At 40.9% G+C, this 20061-nt stretch overlaps 1 protein-coding gene across 1 annotated transcript in view; it reads right to left on the bottom strand.

Moving 5' to 3' along the window:
- The window catches only part of GAP43 (growth associated protein 43), a 99835-nt gene extending 94230 nt beyond the window's left edge, over positions 1–5605 (bottom strand). The window contains exon 1 of the mRNA XM_021692515.1: positions 5508–5605. Within this exon, the coding sequence (XP_021548190.1) occupies positions 5508–5537 (30 nt within the window). The 5' untranslated portion in view covers positions 5538–5605. The remainder of the gene's footprint in view (positions 1–5507) is intronic.
- Between the last annotated feature and the right edge of the window lie 14456 nt (positions 5606–20061).

Here is a 20061-nt window from a genome sequence, read left to right as displayed (position 1 = left end):
ACAGAAGTGTCATGTGGACAAAGTATACAGTATGAGCAAGAGCACCAGGGCCTGAAATATAGATGTGGTATCATCAGGTTGGAGGAGCAGGTATTTGAGGATGGGACTGGAAAGGTAGGCAAGACTAGATCATGTCATCCATGCCGAGAACTTTGTATTTTAGCTTACAGTTAACAGGGAACCACTGGTGGATTTTAACAAGGAAAATAATATGACCAGATTTGCATTAGGTAAAGATAAGTGTGGTATTCTATGCAAGGAGAATTGAAGAGCAAGATGGAGATAGGAAGTCCAAGCAAGAAGCTTATTGCCTTGGTCTAGATGAGAGGTAACAAAAGTCAGAACCAGGTTATTTGTGGTGGAGTTGAAAAGCAGAGGACGGATTCAAAAGCTTTTTACCTATAATCGAAAAATTTAGTATCTGGATGTGAGGATTGAAAGCAAGGACTGCCTTCAGATTACACCCAGGTTCCTAGAGCTTGGAAGCTGGATAGATGGTGTTATAGCATAAGGGATGGAATTTGGAGGAAGACTAAGTGGTACCACACAGAAGACACTGAGTCTGGTTTTGTACATAATGAGTGCGGGTGTCTCTGAAATACCTAGACCTAGTGATATCCACGGATCAGGCACCGAGGAAAGATATCTAGTCTACAGATTGGGAAATCACCCTGACAGTTAAAACTTCCAAAATGGATGAGACCACCTAGAATTAGTGTGTCAAATGAGAAGAGAAGTGGATCAAGATCATTAATGAAAAGATAATTGATATTTGAGGGGAAGAGAGTGAGAAAGTCAACAAGGAAGACTGAGAAAAGCTTCTCTGAGAGGGAGGAGAGCTAAGGCAGCTCTCATGGGAGCCAAGTGAGGAATTTCAGGAAGCGGAAAGGACAACAATACAAAATGCCAAAGAGATATCGAATAAGATGGAAACCAAAGAGTCACTGGAGGTGGTATCTTTTTTAAAATATGAGAACAGAAGCTTTATTAAAGTAAATGGAATAGTGAATGAGGAGTGCTAAAGAGAAGGAATCACCCCTGACCAGAAGGAATTGCTCACTGACGGTAGGCACACCACAATCCTGACAAACAGGCAATCCCAAGCCAAGACTCCCATTGCACAACTTGGAGAGAAAATTTTCTTACATTTGTATTGATTTTGTCTTCACATGAATTTTGTTTAATCTCTACAAAAGCCCTTTAGGGTCAGCAAGGTGGGGTTTTTGTTTGTTTTGTTTTATTTTTTTAGTCTTCATCTTACAGGAGGTAACTGAAGCCCAGTATTATGTGATTCATTCAAGATCACAGAATGAGTAAGTGGCATAAACTGAGGACTCTCAGCACAGTGCTCTTCCCAACACCTCAGAGAATGTTAAGCAGACTTCAGTACAATGGTGCAGAGGCAATCCGACCACACTTCAGAAACTCAGAAGGGAGAATTGCCCACAATCACTTTCTTGATTGATAACAGACATGTTGGTTGCCTGAATGCCTCTCTGATAGCTAATAGGGAAGTGAATAATTAAATGCTGTATCTTCTCTTGAGATGACCTGCATATGTTCATCCTTTGAAATAGAGGAAGATTTTAGACTTGTCTATCAGTGAGAACAAGGGGAACATTTGGTTAATATATATGCGCTCCTGTTGACTGAAAGACACCCCCCCTTCTTTATGGGGTCAGGTAAAACTGAAGTATGTGGATTAATCAGCCCCACGCGCTGCACTGACAATTTTGCCATGAGGGAGGCAAAGGAGACCCAAGCTACTCTCCCTCTCAGTGAGCGGGAGCTTTGCCCTTTCGCATAAAACATGAAAGGAGGTTTCTGTAGTTTTGCCAACTCAGCAAGAGAGAAAATTAACCCTACATTTTCTTATCCCCATTGCCTCAGCCTAGGGGGGTGGGGGGACTTGAGTTGTAGATTGACAGCATGAGAAAGCTGGGCTCATTATGTATGCACCTTGGCATGGCTTAGAAGGAATTAGTCACCAGATATGAACTCATTTCTAGATTTACTGTGAATTTTCTAAGGTTCTCTGCAAGTCCAGATAATTTGGCAGAAAAAAAAAAAAGCCCTTAAATAATTTCCTCTTCTGTTTAAATTTGGAAATGTGTGATAGAAATCACCATTAAAAAAAAAAACACAGTTTCAATTATATTAAGTAGAATGCCTCCATTTAATTAATTCACTTAGTCCCTGGGTGACACTGGGTGTGGCTCAGGGAGATTTAGGAGGAATCCAATTTATCACTAGGAGGAATGGTCTGCACTAAGCAGCAAGGCGGCATCCTTCCACACCTTTCCAACACCGCAAGGGAAAGGCGCAGTGAGGCTGGAATTCCAAACCACAGATCACACTCCCTCAGATAAGAATTATTTGTTTTAAGAGGAAAAAAGCAGATATTGGTGGGGTTGAGAGGTGGGGGACGGAGGGGCTACTGGCTTGCACTGGTATTCTTTACACTTCGATTACAATTTAAAATCCTTATTTTTAAACAAAGGAAGCACCTCAGTTTTCTGGCTTTGTGGACACAGATCACATCTTGCAAGTTTTTCATCATCTGCAATATGCATGGTAATTAAGCTATTTAAAGTTAGCCCCAAGATATTTGAAAATCAGAAACCAATAAAATCTCAGGGATTCTTTTATTCCTCCTTTGCCCACTCCTTTATCATGTTCTCATCGCCACCCGACTCTCATGCTCTTCTTCCTGCTATAATAATCCATAGTGATAACTAATGGCTAATAAAGATCATTTACGCTTTCTTCTCACCCACTGGCCATGTATTACAACTCAGAAATCCAAGATTGCTTCTTTATGCAGCTCAAGTGGAAGAGGAAGGAAGTGCAGTCCCTCCAGCCCCCTCCCACGTTTCTGCTGGATTTCATGGGTGTGGCAGAGTTTAGATCTTTGCAGGTTTTTGCCCTTGTTTTATTCCCTGTTAAGGACTAGGATGATGAATAGATGGCAGAGGGATAAACACAATCGGGTTCTGCCCTGAATGATAGAGGATCATTTCACCCACAAGCAGGAAACCTGTGTGAGACTTAAGTACTCACGCTATCTACATGCCAGTCAGTATAGTGTGGAGCCCACGCCCTGAATACACCATTCCTTCTGTCTGATTTAATGGTATCCTAAATACTGACTTACGTGAATGATACACAACAGTACTCAACAGGGCACATGGCCATTTCACACAGAGGTACGCATGTATAAAATGCATGGGCAAATATGACCATTTCTATACCTTTCATGTTCTCTCTTGAATATGATTTATGCTAAAACACATGCGGGCATGTGGAATCTGTGCAGAGTACATGCCTGACTGTTGTACATGAAGTATGCGGAGGCTCTATACATTTACATGCGAATTTCTACAACTCCCCAAACACACAATTTCATCACTTTGCACATCGCAGTGAATACTTGGGGCTGTTAGTGAGATAGAACCCAAGCGAAGGCAGCTGTCCCTCTTTTTGGGAAGGGAATTCTTTTAGCTTCAATTCCCTTTCTAAAATTATGCTTGGTTTCTTTTGTCGAAGGGGGTGTGTGTATACTTGTATCTGTCTACATGGGGTGGCAAAAAGTTGTAAACCGGCATATTTTTCTATCCAAAATGAAACCTTTTTTAATGAATAGCATTGGTTTCCTTAGGGCTCCGCCTTCCTAAATTTTATTTCCTCAGCTCACCAGTGGGGTAACCTCAGAACGTTTTCTTGACAGTGTGCTTAACCCAGCCACCTGTATCCATTGCATTTATGTATTAGAATGAAGGGAGACAAGAAAAGGAAATGTCCTGGCTTGAAAAATGAGCCAATGGAAGCATCAATCTCTGGAACCATATAGCAGTTTAGGGAAGTGGTACGTGTAAGACCCTCATGCTCTTTTTCAAACACCCCTACACAAGCCACACACAAAACCCCGGGGTGTCTGCTACTTCGAAAAATTTATTTATCTATCTATTTATTTATTTGATTTAACTTATTTTTTCCCATGCCTCTCCACCCCTCTGCACCCACTGATCTATATTCTGCTTCTGTTTCCCCTCCCCTCCCTCTCCTTCTTCATCCTCATCCCCCCCACCCCCCCACCCCCGCCCCTTCCAGGGCGATGGCTAAATGTGCAAAGCTGGCAGGCTGTTTCTTCTCTGCTCCCCTCCACCCACTTCGGATTCAGCGAGTGTATTACAAATTGCCCAATATCCAATACCTGCACATCAATAATGCCCAAATCCTATCTTTTGCACCCCACCCCTAAGGCAATCAATCTGCAAAGGGCTTTTTGACCAAGACCTGCCCCCCCCGCCACAAGTATGCACACACACGCGCGCGCGCGCACACACACACACACACTCACCCACATCTCACACCCCTTTTTCTCTTTAACCTTCGCCAAAATCAAACATGTTCCAATAAATGTTTGAAAGCTTCATTTGGAGAATGCCAGGGCACTGTCTGTTGCTGCAGAATACTGAACTCGTCATTCCTCCCCACCCTCAGCCCAATCAAGTTTCTAAAATGTCTTTCAAGAAATAAGTGAGCAATTTGAAATAGAAGAGAAACCTGGGTAGTGGGGGAGGGACGGAGGGACGCGGATTCTCGCTAAGCTTGTATGTGTCCCTCTTCTGATGAAAATGAGTCACCATGCTTAGTATCCAAAATGTTAGCCCCTCTCCGGTCACTGACAATCCCCGGAAAGGTGCAAGGGTAGGGAGAAGGGAAAAGACCTGATTTCCAACAGGTAATACTCGGCTCGTCTTTCCCATCCCATCGGAGCCCAAAGCTCCTAGGGGCGTGGTCCACCTTCTCCTCCGACCAGCTGGTGCACAATCGGCTACCGATCTTGGGAAGGCGATTTTCCCCCTCCACACGGCCAATTTCTCCCCCAGCCCCAGTTGTCTTTAGAATCTCTTTTTAAAAAAACATCTTCCAAATCACAGTTTCATTCATTCACTGAAAAATAAATAAATAAATCCTTCACATGTTTTTCCATTAATACCTGCGCCCATTTGAAGCTCATGCATGTACGAAATAAGGCTTCTTCCGCAGCACATGTGAGAAAATCGTAGGACAGAACAAGCAACACTCATTACTGAATATGATTCCTTCGACCCCGCTTTTTGCAAATAATTTAAAGGATTGCCTCCCCATCTTGTAGGTAGAGTCCACATCTTTTCCCCACACCCCTTCCTGTACCCACACCCGCAAAACCAGAGACCTAAAACGCTGAGCATTCACTAAGAACCCCACAAATCTTATTTCTAGCCAAACAGGCATATTTTTTCCTAACCTCATCCTAATTAGTAGCAGCGTTCGCAAACCAGAGCATGAAAGACAGAATGGAATAAAAGCTGGGATGCAACCATCAGTTACCATATGCTAAGGAAACGCGAGCACCATGGCCAGAGCAGAAGCAGTTAAAATATTTTTTTTTCTGCCTTTACAGGGAAATATTGTAGTCTGGTAATTTCACAACAGCAAGAAGTAAAAATCTTTAGCTCTACCTGTTTGGTTCTTCTCATACAGCACAGCATGGTTGTATCGTCCCTTGCCTTCTTCCTGCCTTCTCTCCTTCCTCCTCTCTTTCTTACTCCCCCCCTCTCCACCTCTTTTCTGCTCGCTTGCTCACTCGCTCTCTCGCGCTAGCGCGCTCTCCCTCTCCCTCCCTCCCTCTCTCTCTCTCCCTCACACACACCAGGGCAGTTAGCAGCAACTGTAAGGTCCACAGCTACTGCTCATCGCACATGCTCGCTCGCTCCCTCTCCCTCTTCCTCTGTCTGGCTCTCTCCTCTCTCCTCTTCCCTCTCTTCCCTTCTTTTCTCCCCCTTTCCCTCCGTCTTTTTCTTCCCTTTCTCTTTCTCAGAATTGTTCACTAGCTTTCAATGACTAATCATTTCCCCAGCCCCCACCCCTATTCCAGACAGTCACCCCCTCCCAGTCCCCTGCCAGCCTCATGAATATTTAAACATCTCCAATCTGGACCCAATTACCCACCGACTTTCCCACTGCATTGAGATGGTGGGGTGGGGGTAGAGACGGATATTCCAGCCAGTTCAGGAGATTGGATGGAATGTGTTTTAGGGAAGAGGGGCTTGAGGAACGCTTGTATTTCTTTACTAACTCTTCTCTTTTCCAATATCATAAGAGCAAAGAACAGCTTAGTCAGACCTGTACCAATATGTTATATTTGCTATTTAGATTTTATGTACATTTAATAATTGTGAGGGTTAAGTTCTCTCAGAAAAATGAAATAGTGTGTAAATGTACACTATGTATACTGTTCTCAGTATTCATATAATCTAAAATACATATATATAAGCTTAAATATGCACAAAGAACATATCTCATATATGCTCCAATATCCTTGAGAAATCCACATGAATATGTAGCATTTTAAACATTCGAAGCACTTAAGTTAAGAAATGATAACTAATGTTTAGGAATTAGCATTCATATCTAAAATCACACAGTGGTTCTTAATGCACTCACACCTGTTTGAAAATTGAGGTTTCTTCTAATTTTATTTAAAAAGCAGAGCACATTTAAAAAATAAGTCTGTAATACTAACGGTGCCCAAGATGATATTTTACAGTTTGGTCAAGAAGAGTAAAAGTCGGGGCGCCTGGGTGGCTCAGTCAGTTTAGCGTCTGGATTTGGCTCAGGTCTTGATCCCAAGATCCTGGGATCGAGCCCCACGTCGCCAGGCTCCCTGTTCACTGGGGAGTCTGCTTCTCCCTCTCCCTCTGCTGCTCCCCCTCTGCTTGCGCTCTGTCTCTCGCTTTCTCTCACTCTCAAATTAATAAATAAAATCTTTAAAAAGAAGAATAAAACTAAACTTAATTGTTGTAAGAAGAAAACATGTATCATGATGTCTATGTCTTCAATTCCTCCTATGCTCTTTCATAATTTGAGTAGAGGAAAATATGACTTTAAGAAAAGTGTATCTAACACAATTTTTAGATGTATGGTATTGTGTGATCTTGAGAATGTTACTGACCCTCTCTGACCTAATTTTCTAATCTGTCAAATATGGATTACAATGCCAACAAGTTGTGAGGACCAAATAATATAATGTATGTAAAGCATTAGGATGGAGCCATTCTTACTACATAGTAGCTTTACCTCAGAGATTGTACTTTTCTGAAATTTTGATGGCATTTTTAAATGAATATCTCAAAGAACTTAACAAACTATTTCTTGTTGTTCATTAGTGAACAAGCATTCCCAATTAAACACCTCATATTCTTTCTATTCTCTCCTAGACACAAGCCTAGTTAATGGGTGTCAACCAGACAGCTTATTATCATACATATTATCAGGATCACTGAGCTTAATAGGTGCTTAATACATTTTAACAAAATTCAAGGTACATCCATCTCAGAATGGACTATCTCAAAGAGATACCCAAGAGGTGATGGTTATAAATTATCCCCAGAGGTTTTTCTGAGCATGACCTGCTTCAAATCCTTCCTTACTTGCTCTTTTACTCCCCTGTTGGCTTCTTAATTTTCATGTTTTATGATAAGAAACAGAGTTAGACTCTGAGTTTAATATTTTTTTAATGTTATAGTGAGTCAGAGTGAGCTTTCAAAAACAACCTTCTATGGATGTAAGTGGTAGAAGAGGACAAAGAATGGGTAAGAACGGGCTCCATCAGAGACATTCCAGTTGTGGGTATGATGGCCCTACCGGCTTGCCCTGGGCTGAAGAGTGGAGAAGAAAGGAAAACGAGGAGGTGAGGACTGGGGGCAAAGCAGAAGAAACTGCTTCTTTTGGTGTTTAAACAGACACATAACTTCACTGATAAGATCATTTTGTCAACTATGGCAACCTAGTTGGCCATAGAAAAGGGCCATCTCCTTTCCTTTCCAATGCACTCCCCTCTGCCCTCCCAATTATATCTTTTTCCCTTTTATTTTTTGGAAGGGACCTTGGAAACAACATGACATAATGAAGTCAGACAGAGCCTAGAGCTCAAAACCAGGCATAGGCATGGATGAACTCTTTGACTAAATACATTAAACCACCCTCTTGGCACCAGTTTCCCCAGCGGTTGACGTGCACTAATTCATCTAATACCCAAATGAGGGAGGTGTGATCGTTAATCCCATTCTGATAGGGATACGGGATGCGAAAGCTAAATGAATTAAGTACCTAGCCTAGGTCACACAGCTAATAAGAGGTAAAGCTAGGACTCCAAAACCCTCTTAGCCACTAAGCTACATGGCATTCAATGGACTGCTACACCTCTTTACCTCTGGTCCTTAGGGGATTAGACAATACAGTGGAAGTTTTTGTGTTGAAATGACACCAGCATTCTGCAAGGTCCACCTAACAGATCCAGCCCTTACCTCAAGAGCCATGGAGAACAAGCTGATACCCTCATCCAACAGCAAGCCCTCTGTATACTTCTGACCAAACATCACATACTTCAATCACCCTCAGGTGCCTCAGTATTTAGGGTCCTCGCCATTCTGAATGCCTCCTTCTGGACATACTACATTCAGTCAATGAACCCCGAAAATTATTTTCCAGAAGGGAGCTCAGAATTCCAAATTCAGTTTAAATATTATGGACTCAATTCCAATACATTTTTTTCCCCTGAGCAATGGAGATTGTAGGATGGTAAAAGAATGAGAAGAGGAAAAGCACACTGATCTAATCTTGGCAAATTAAAATAAAATAAAATAAAATAAAATAAAATAAAATAAAATAAAATAATAAAATAAAATAAAATACCAGTATTACCCTGATCCCCACCAGCCAACTATTCAGTGGAGCCACTAATCCTTATCCTCTTACAACCAATCCCAGAAAATGCCTAGGCTTAAGCCCCATGGTTAAACCTTATATAATTTTAATTGACAGGTTAACTCATGAGACTGTCAGGTAAATTCCTAACTGTAGGTTAGGCAGCAACATCATTCTTGAAGAGGGTGAAGAGTGGTGGAGGCCAGGTGCCAGTTCCACTCGCAGATCTCTTTAAACTTCATACTAAAGTGATATTGTTTTCATAGTAAACCTGGAAGACTCTGGGCTTTACGAAGGGCTCCGTCAGAGAGTGTGTCATTTTAGGAAAAGGACTGGCCCTTGAGAGAAGAGTGTCAGCAGTGCAGGTAGAAATATGTTCATCTTTTTACTCCCCCTTTCAGGAGCTTATTTTTTTGACTTTCAGTCTTAGCTTTTTACCTGTTGTATTCTTGTGCTACGGCTGCCGTAACAAAATACCACAGCTACGTGGCTTAAACAATAGACATTTATTTTCTCACTGTTCTGGAGACTGGAAGTCCAGAGGATTGGTTTCCTCTGAGGGCTCTACAGGAAGTATCTATTCCAGGCTTCTGTCCATGGATTTGTAGATGGCCACCCTCTTACTGCCTCTTCACATGGTTGTCCTATGCACTTGAATTCCCGGTGTCTGTCTGTGTCCAAATATCTTCTTCTTAAAGGACATCAGTCATATTGGGTTAGAGCCCACTCATATGACCTCATTTAACCTCAATTACCTCTTCAAAAACCCTATCTCCAAATACAGTCCCATTCTGAGGTACTGGTTAGGGCTTCAACGTAATGTCTTTCGAAGGACCCAATTCTGCCCATTACACGTGCATTCTCCATCAGCACTTTTGGACATCACTTACTTATTCAAAATTTTCTGTGTTACAAAAACATCCTGCCCTCAAGGAGATACACACATATGTGAAAAGCGAAACAAATGCTATTTGGACAAAACACGATTCAATGTCAAATGTGTGTTACAAGAATTTAGAACATAAGAGAAATTGCCATGGACTATGGTAGACCTTCCATTTCATGATTAGGATTTGGATAAGTACAGAAGACATGATGAGTTTTAGAGAAGGGAAAGGGGTCACGTTGGAAAAGGTAAAATGTACCACTGATCACTGCATGATCAAGAGATTGTCAATATGGAGAAGAGGGGCAGTTGTACAGGAGGGTTGTAAAGAGAGAACCTTAGAAGGGCAGGCCACACCCGGGTGGGAAGAACCTCAAGGGTCAGGCAAAGGGGGTGTATTAGTGTCCTAGGGCTGCCATACAAATTTCCACAAACTTGGGGGCTTAACAAAACATAAATTTATTCTTTCAGGGGCACCTGGGTGGCTCAGTCAGTGAAGCATCTGCCTTCAGCTCAGGTCATGATTTCAGGGTCCTGGGATCGAGCCCCATGTTGGGCTCCCTGCTCAGCAGGGAGCCTGCTGCTCCATCTCCTTCTGTCCCTACGCCCCACTTGTGCTCTTTCTATCTGTCTCTCTCTCAAGTAAATAAATCTTTAAAAAAAATGTATTCTTTCACATTTCTGGGAGTCCAAATTTAATGTTGACAGGATTAGTTCCTTCTGGATCCTCTGGGGGAGAATTCATTCTATACCTTTCACCTAGCCTCTTGTGGCTGTGGGCAGTCCTTGGCATTCCTTGGTCTGAAGATGCATCACTCCAATCTCTACTTCCATCTCCACACGGGCTTTCCCTCCCTCTGTCTTTCCTTCTTTTTATAAGAACACCTGTCATTGAATCTAGGGTCCACTCTAAATCCAGGATGATCTCATTTCAGGATCCTTAAAGTAATTATATCTGCAAAGATCCTTTATCCAAGTAAGGTCACATTCATAGAAGTGGGCGTTAGGATTTAGATAGTTTTCTGAGGAACACAAGTCAACCTCCTGCAACGGATTAGACATAAGATTTGTTATAGTAATAGTTTAGACAATACCTGTGGTGGTAATGTTGTATAGTATGGACTAGAGAGAAGGGTACACTGGGACCTGGTGAGAAAATCGTGGAATTGTTCTAATGCTTAGTTCAGGGAGGAAAGGTGGAGAAAAAGTGAACTGTCACTTGCTGAGTGCCTAGTATGTTCCAGGTATCACATATATTGCACTCTCCCTATTTTGTCGCATTCACCTCACAGAAGAATCTCCTGGGGAAGAGAAAAATGGGAGAACTGAAAGTTGTTTGGAGATTGGGCCTGGGCAGCCTGGAGAATGAAAATACCAAACCCAGATGTGAGGAGGTCCAGAAAAAGGGCTGGTACTGTAAGGGAGGTGATGAATCAGTTCTGAAAGCATTCATTTTCAGAAAGCATTGAAAGTTTCAAGTGTGTCGCAGGATCAGATTGTAAGAAAGAACACTCAGAAGTTGTGTGAGCCTGCCAAAGGTTTCCAGGCAGACATGGCTACATCGGGATCCAGGGAGAGGCGAGCCTCTATGAAATGATGTCATCACATTAATTAGGCTGATAGCATTTCAGTATGGCCTCACTGCCAGAATTCATCCTGCTTCCTGCAGACAGACAAGGACCTGGATGATTTTTAGGACCCTCTAAGTCTCTAGCCATCTTTCCAAACTTGCCACAAATCCCCTCAGAGTTTCTCTTTCCAGCGCACTGGAGGCCATCCGAATCTGTGAGTAGCCAATATCCCAGAACACAGGAATCTCAGTGAGGGAACCATGTACTGGTGGCGCGGGAGGAGATGAAAGACACGTGGCCCATAAGCTAAGACTCAGTAGCCATGCAGCTCCTGAGGAAGTTTGTGATTACCTGAGTGAACAGATCTAACTCAGTGGCTTATGGAGTTATTAATAGCAGCCGATGTGAAAAACCATCAGGTTACACAAACCTCCACTACCAACACAGGATCAGGGGCTGAAATAAGAGTTTCATTTGATTTGGTCATGAAGAGAACCACAGAATATTTCCCATACTTCTCCATTCCCCCTGAAGTTTTGTGACAGCTTATTTGCCAGCCTGTCTCCTCCCTGTAAAGCACATTCCTGAATGGCAAGCACCGTGACTTACCTTTTTTTTTTTTTTTTTTTTAGTCTCAGAGGTAGAATTTAGTGATTCATCAATTGTGTATAACACCCAGTGCTCATTACATCAAGTGCCCTCCTTAATGTCCATCACCCAGGGACCCCATCCCCCACCCCTCTCCCCTCCAGTGACCCTCAGTTTGTTTCCTATAGTCAAGAGTCTCATGGTTTGCCTCCCTCTCTGTTTTTATCTTATTTTATTCTTCCTTCCCTTCCCCTACGTTCATCTGTTTTGTTTCTTAAACTCCACATATGAGTGAAATCATATGGTATTTGTCTTTCTCTGACTGGATGTCTTAGTTTTTCTTTTTTGGTTTTTTTTTTTTAATTTGTTTCTGGTGTCTTCAGCAGGGGTATAGGTGGGTTTTATGGGACCTAAAGCTTTTAGGATTTAGGGGAGACTTCCTTAAGAAAAAGAATACAAGGGCGCCTGGGTGGCTCAGTTGTTAAGTGTCTGCCTTCAGCTCAGGTCATGATCCCAGGGTCCTGGGATTGAGTCCCACATCCGGCTCCCTGCTCAGCGGGAAGCCTGCTTCTCCCTCTCCCACTCCCCCTGGTTGTGTTCCCTCTCTTGCTGTCTCTGTCTCTATCAAATAAATGAATAAAATCTTTGAAAAAAAAAAGAAAAAGAATTCAAGTCAAGTCTGAAAGTGGATATTTATTTGGAATAAGAAACCACAACAAGTTATATATATATATGTATATATATATATATAAAATTGATTTTTACCATAAATATCACAAAATTCAGAAAAATAAATGTAACATTTTAAAATAGCTACCTGACACATCTCTATAATTTCTACATTTTTGGCTACATGTTCTCTCATCATCTCTTTGTATAACAATGACTTTATAATGTAATATTCTAAAGAAGAATGGAAAGATAATCTAGCCTTTCCTCTAACACAGTTGATTGGATTTGTTTTATTCTTGATAGTTGGGGGGGCTTAAACCATAAGACTTCACATACCGATGCGTTTTTGGTAAAGGGCACAAGTGGTAATACAAAAACACAGAAATTCTGAGAAATTCCAAGTAACTGCTCTGGAAAGAGAAAAAAATATGCATGGTACATTTATAAATTATAAATTATTAATTATGTGTCATTATCAAATTTATTCCTAACAGAAAAGAACTTCAGTTTTGGTTAGGCTTTGGTGAAAACGGATTCTCTCACATTAAATTTTATACAGCTGATGATTGGAAAAATTTCCCACAGACTAGCTGTTGGTTCATACATTTCAAATCTTGTTTCTCATCTTTACCACATGACTCAGGCGCTACGTAACATAAGCCAAGTGATGTTTATATTTGAATTCAACCTCTGGTTCTGCACTTCAGGTTACCATGCCCAGTGAGTTGGCTCACTGTATTCCTTGGAGCCATAAATGGCTAGCAATAACTTAACTGTACATAAAAGCCCCGAGAAGAAACATAAATATATCCCACTAAACCCAATTTAAATGTAACACCAATACAACCACATCTTACCCAGTTCCCAGAACTGCCCACAGCCACTCAACACAACCTGACATGAGGGGAAATGTTGCCGAGAGGAAGTTTGAGTGGAAAGAGACAGAAGTCGAATGGGTTGTTATTAAAATATCTTACTATTTCAAATTTTATACAAATGTACAAACCTGTGGCTCATGGTCCATGTGAGTGGGGAGTCCTAAAGCTTAAGCTTAATTAGCTTCTTTGTAAATTTGCTTCTGGTTTCTAGTATTGACACAGAGCCAGTAAGTCTTCAATAAACAGTTGTTAAAGAATAGGAGGGTGGGAGAAAGGGAGAGAAGAAAGGGGAAAAAGGAGGTGAGAAGGGGAAAAAAAGAGGGAGGAAGGCTGTTTGAACTAAATTTCAACCATTAACTCTCAGGATCCCCAGTTGTTTTAATCTGTAATTGTGATTTTTGTTCTACACAGAATGGCTGTTTCTCACCAGCTCCACTCATATCCCGAATTTGTCCCATTCTAAACTTCCTTCTGGAGTGTACGTGGCTTGGGGAAATGACAAAATGCGGCCTTCTTGGTGGGATCCGAACATGAGTCTCCCCATTTGTGTTCCATTAAATGTTAACTGCCACTCTGTGGGGAATCAGATAGGTGTCCTCCAAAGCTATATCCCTAAACTCATCACCTTTTATCCTCTCCCATGTCTTGTGATACCTCTTTTACTATTTTTGATAGACTACAGCTGTTGGCAGGTATTGTATACTACACAACGTATAGTTGGACAGTAAGAGAAATTTCAGATATATGGCTTCATATATCTTCCCCATTATTCATATAACTTCCCCATTCTCTGTCCTTAATGCTCTGGGATATTTATTTCCAACAATTTTCATCTGGTATTCCTTTAAATCCCTTCCAGTACCTGTTAGATCCTCCAAAATTCCTCTGCTGACTATTTGGCTCTCTATTTCCAAGTCTCCATTCTTTCCTTCATCTCAAAGCCCCAATCTTCTCTAAAATCCAACAAAAAAATTCCACCATTCAAGTTTTAAGACTCTCTGTTGTTTGAAATACACCTCCCTCAATTTTCCAGGCAAAATTAGCACGTAATAATTCTCCCAGGCCATCTACAATTGTACTGTACTTCAGTCCACACCGTAGTCTCTTTGACCCACATAAAGACGTTTACTACTAGAAAGTGATATTATATTCATATTAGTTTACTTATATTTTAATCTATTTATTTAGACTGTACAGCACTGAAAGGTTTGAGTTACTGAAACTGGAGCTCAAAAATGTCATCTTGTCTATGTCCTAGCCACTAACTAATGACTAAAGTTTTATTTACTTTTTTTAAGATGAGGGAGTCTCTCATTAAGGTTTTGTCATCCTCGTTTCTAATATCTGATGTATTAGAGGAATCGAAAAGACTAAATGAGGGGAAAACCCTCATTTTAGCATATTGTTGTCTTCTGGGGGCCTTCATTGAATGGATGTGTTTCATGGTCTGAAGGAAAATGAGGACATGGGGCCCATCTTAACAAGTCTTGAGGTAATCAGTTTCACAGAAACTGGACCCTGCATGCCTTCAGTCATTTGTATTGAATGCTCCTGAACTTCAAAGATTCCAGAAGGTTGGATGATCCCTGTAAGGTCATCTGGCCCGGGTCCTCATCTGATGTTACCAAATGTTAAAACATCCTGTGCTTGAAGGAAAGAATGTTACTTCCAAAGCTTTTCATTTTTTTTTAACTTTTGACAACACTTGGGGTATTGGTTGTCCCTATTCGTTGTCCTTATTCTTTCCTATAGAAATTGATATTTGTCTCCTACCTGTTAGTCCTGTTTGTAAACCTTGGGGCCACTTAGGATAATCACATACTATTTCAGCAAGTGTTTAAATATAGCTCATCCATATTCCCTGTCTCTTGCATACTAAGCATCTCTTGAGCTATTTTTCATTTAACAAGACTTTGAGTCCTTTCATTCTGGTTACTCTCCTATCTCCTTTTACTATACTATAATTTATCAATAGTCCTTAAAATGTAGCATCCCTACCTAATAATTACACTTGAAGTGAGAAAGCAATAAATCAGTGCCATAATTTTAGATGTTCAATATCAATCAATACATGACCAAATTGTAAGATCTCTGTGTGTGTGTGTCCCACCACCATACCATTAAATTGTGAACCTATTCATGGGTGTGCTGGTAAATGTTTAACAACTGGCTCTCAAGGGACTAGGGATGAGGAAGACATGATTTGTAGCTTTTGCCCATTTCCATGGTGTAAATACTCTCACCATGTCCTATTTCAAGCTACAAATGTGGCATCACTGAATTCAGAGCTGGGAAGAGATGCACAGCAAAACAGCATTATATAGTATTTCCACCAAATAGAAACAATAGAAATAAATCATCTGCAGAGTATAGACAGTAGGAAAAACAAAACAAAACAAAACCAAAAAAGGAAGTGAAACATTTTGAGTATTTATTACTTTTGTTTTTAATATAATTTACTTAATTTTAAATTTGCATAGTTTAATTTTTAATAATGGCTGTGTTTAACAACTGGCTTGCAAAATTCCTGAAAATTCAACAATTAGTTTGCAAAAACTCATATGGCCATATATCATACCACTTATTTTCTCCAACTGACATTTCGAAACATTTGTTTATGTGTGACCCTGCTAAACTAAGTACCTCCTACACCTTCCTGAAACTGTCTAGTGCCATTGTTGATGTTTGTTTTATTTTTTCATCTGGGTAAAATATTGCATATGTATTTTTATTTATTTTTGTCTTGTTAGATTCAACCAATTATTTCATCCTGTCAATAACTTTTTAGATCCTAATTCTGTCATCCCATATTTCTGTCATCTTTATCCCTTCTGGCTTCATATCATCCACATATTTGATGAGCAAGCCTTATGTGTCTCATCCAAGGCACTGAATTTAAAAAAAAAAATTGCTTGACAGGACAGGGCCAAGGACAGAATCCTTGGCCATGCAAATAGAATTCTCCTTCCACACAGGCATCAAACCATTAATCAGCATTGAGTCAATGAGATATTTGTCTACTTAATAGCCTTTGCATCCAGTCCAAATTTCTCCACCTTGTTCATAAGATTCTCAAGAGATTATTTACAAAGTATATGACTCAAGTCCAGAAGCCTCACTTTCTTTCTTCTCATGTCAGAGGAAAAGATTACCGACCCCCTATGCAAAGCTGAGCACTTTCTCCAGGATTCATCAGTTATGCCTCCTCTCTTTTGTCTATTCAATTTGCCTCTTCTTCTACCTCCACCCCCCTAGCATGTGAACATAGCATATAAACAGTGCCAGAAAAATCCTTGTTTCTCTCTGCTTCTGTTTCCCATTTGGAATATTGCAGAATTCCATTTTTTCCACTTTTTTTGGGCTTACTATTCCATCTCACCCTTCTATTCTCAGCATGACTGATCCCGTGACCTTGTTCCACTTGGAAAGTGGATGCATTCAGGTGAGACTTCACTCATTTGCTGCTTTGACACCTTCAGACTTAATCTGAACCTGGCAAAGTGGAGGTAGGTGGAAGTTTCCCCTGCATATCTGGAATAGTATCTTCTCAAAATTCCTCAAGATCTTGGCTCTCTTTTCTCATCTCCCTCTTCCTCTCAACTGAATCTCTAAGCCTCATCTTTTAAAAGACGCTAGCTTCTTCCATTTCCTCATAAATGAAATGTTCTCCTTCAGCTCTAACCCTGCATCATATTCTGCCCACCATCTTTACCTCTTCACCTCTTCCATTCTCATTGATTGGTGATTTGCCTTTGTGTTCACCAATCCATTGGCTCTAATTAGGTGCCCATAGTTGCCATCACTCTCTCTCTCTCCCTCTCTGTCACACACACACACACACACACACACACACACACACACACACACACCTTTTCATTCCTTACCTTACAAGGCTTCTCTGCAGCTTCAAGACTAACCACTCCTTGTGGGGTTTTTTTTCCTTTAATTTCCTTTTATCTTTGTTTCACTGACACTCATTCTCCTAATTTTCCTCCTCCAGCTCTGGATGCCTCCTCTTTCTTCTTGTCAGATCTCTCTTCCTCAATCACCACTTGCCTGGGCCTTCTCAGCACTGCCCACAGCTTCCTCCACCACCACCACCTCTTTCTGTGTGACTCCCAATTCTGTATTTTCAGCCCAGACCTTGTTGGAATTCTGCTTCAAACACAGATCTCCATATGCATGATTCACTCTCCCAAAATGAACATCTTATCTTCCTCCCGCGTCCTCTCACCAAAATATGCACCTCCTCCTGGAATCTCTATTCTGGTTTATAGGACTGCCGCTCACTCACTTGCCCAGGCCAACAGTGTGCTCTCTTCCTCCTCGCAAGTCAGTCAGTAGGTCAGGAAACCCTCGAGGTATCGATTCTTCATGTTCTCATTTCTTGTCTGATTTGTTTGTGATAGATTTCTAATTACTGCCCTGCCTGTAATCTCTCACTTCTTTAATCTATTCTCTATCCACAGCCAGAGTCATTGTTCTAAAACAACCATACCAGATCATGGACCTCCTTTACGTAATACCCCGCTTAACTCCCAGTTAACAGCAGGAGAAAGTCCAAATGCCTCACCACCAGGCAGTCTGCCTATCCACCTCTCCAGCGACATCCCCTGAACACCAAATTCACTGCATTTTCCAAAGACGTTTATGCCTTAATTATCTCTGTGCCTTTACACATACTGACTTTGATTCACAGAAAAATTTCCCCCATGTTTAGTGATGAAATTCTCATTCTTCCAAATAACAGCTAAAATAATCTCTCTTCCATGAATCATGAAGACATCCCCATGCCACCGTTTCTTATGTTACTATTCTTTCTCGTGCTGGCTCCTGTCAAGCACTTACCGTCCGTTATGATAGTGTCTACTTACCTGGGTATTTTCATTGTTACATGGAAGTTAAGAAACTAACAAATTTCTTAAAGGAAGAAATTGAATTCTATTTATCTTTGCATCTCCAGTTCTTAGCACAAGCCCAGCATATCTTAGGTAACTCAGTATATTTTCACTGAGTGGATAACTTTTCCTTACTTAATATTTTATACTCGATCAAAGAAAGGTATGTGGAAACTAGCATGATTTATTCTTGGTGAATAGATGCTGGCTGTTTGGGATCGGTACTTTTTCATTTATGTTCTCAAACCAAAATTTCAATATTCAACTCTAGATAAATGTATCAATATTAAACTCCTTAACTTGTGGGATGACTTTCTTTTCTCAACAGACCTAAAATTTTTCCAAGTTCAATTCTCCTGCTCCAGAAATGGTACTATAGATAAAACTCTGCCATTTACATAAAAGCCACCACTGTTGGGTAAAAGCTTTTGGAGTGTGTGTGTGTGTGTGTGTGTGTGTGTGTGTACTGATACAAAACCAGGGACAAAAGAGCTATTTTAGAGCTCGAAGTAATTAAACCCATTTAAAGATGACTTTAAAATGTCATTTCCGTATTTTATAACAAGAAATATGATGGTAGGTGATCGCATTCATTCATCTCATGGATGGAATCATTAGGGACCCAGGTTCTTTGATTTTCTTTGTACTTTCTTTGTTCTTATATCTTGAACTATTTTGTTCATTTGTTTGTTTTCAATCCCATGTATGCTGCCTCTGACAGTAAAATGGCTGCTACAGCTCCTGGTATTATGGATACTTTCCAGACAGGAAAAGGGAGGAAACAGCATCAAGATCTGCCCCCTTTATAACAAAGTAACACCTTTGCAGAATCCTTCAGGCAGATTTTGCCCTACATTGTATTGGATAGATCTAAGGTGAATGACCATACCTGGACATCAGGGAGATTGGAAAAGTAACCATTTTACTTTTTTTTAGCCTCCACAGTGGAAGAAAAGTAAGGGAGAATAGGGTTGAAAACCAACTCTTGTCTGCCTTGGGGGATAAGATCAGATGTGACTGTCTGATCACTGTTCTGTTTCCCAATATGTATTGGCTTTTACCTTACATTACTCCATTGTTGTTGTTGTTGTTGTTTTTAAGATTTTATTTATTTGAGAGAGAGAGAATGAGAGAGAGCACATGAGAGGGGTTAGGGTCAGAGGGAGAAGCGGACTCCTTGCCGAGCAGGGAGCCTGATGTGGGACTCGATCCAGGGACTCCAGGATCATGACCTGAGCCAAAGGCAGTCGCTTAACCAACTGAGCCACCCAGGCGCCCTCCATTGTTTTCTTAATTCAAAAATTGTACTGAACTTGTCTCTGGATAATTTGACAATGTTTCTGCTGCCTTTCCCACCTGCACAGCATCAGTTTTGAACAATTTTTCTCCCCTCACCTCTCTCCTGATCATTGGCATTTTTTAAAGATTTTATTTATTTGAGAGAGAGAGAGAGGGCAGGTTGAGGAGCAGAGGGAGAAAGAAAGAATCCCAAGCAGACTCCCCATTGAGCATGAAGCCTGACATGGGGCTCGATCCCAGGACCTGGAGATCAGGACCTCAGCTGAAACCAAGAGTCTGAGGCTTAACTGACTGAGCCACCCAGGCACCCCTGGTCATTGGCATTTTAGTAGGCAAAAATCTCATTTTTTCTACTCATCTTTCTAACCTCTTTAGGTTCATTTATATTACTTTGTCTTTACCAGTGCTGATATATAACTCAAAATTTAATATAATTTGCTAATTTTACTAGAGTTCTGCTTACTTCCTTTTCTAGATCATGAATATAATACTAAATAAAACCAAATCAGGGGTGC

The sequence above is a fragment of the Neomonachus schauinslandi genome, chromosome 1 (genome assembly GCF_002201575.2).
Source record: "Neomonachus schauinslandi chromosome 1, ASM220157v2, whole genome shotgun sequence".
In the NCBI taxonomy this organism is placed as follows: domain Eukaryota; kingdom Metazoa; phylum Chordata; class Mammalia; order Carnivora; family Phocidae; genus Neomonachus; species Neomonachus schauinslandi.
This window is presented reverse-complemented; position numbering and strand designations above follow the sequence as displayed.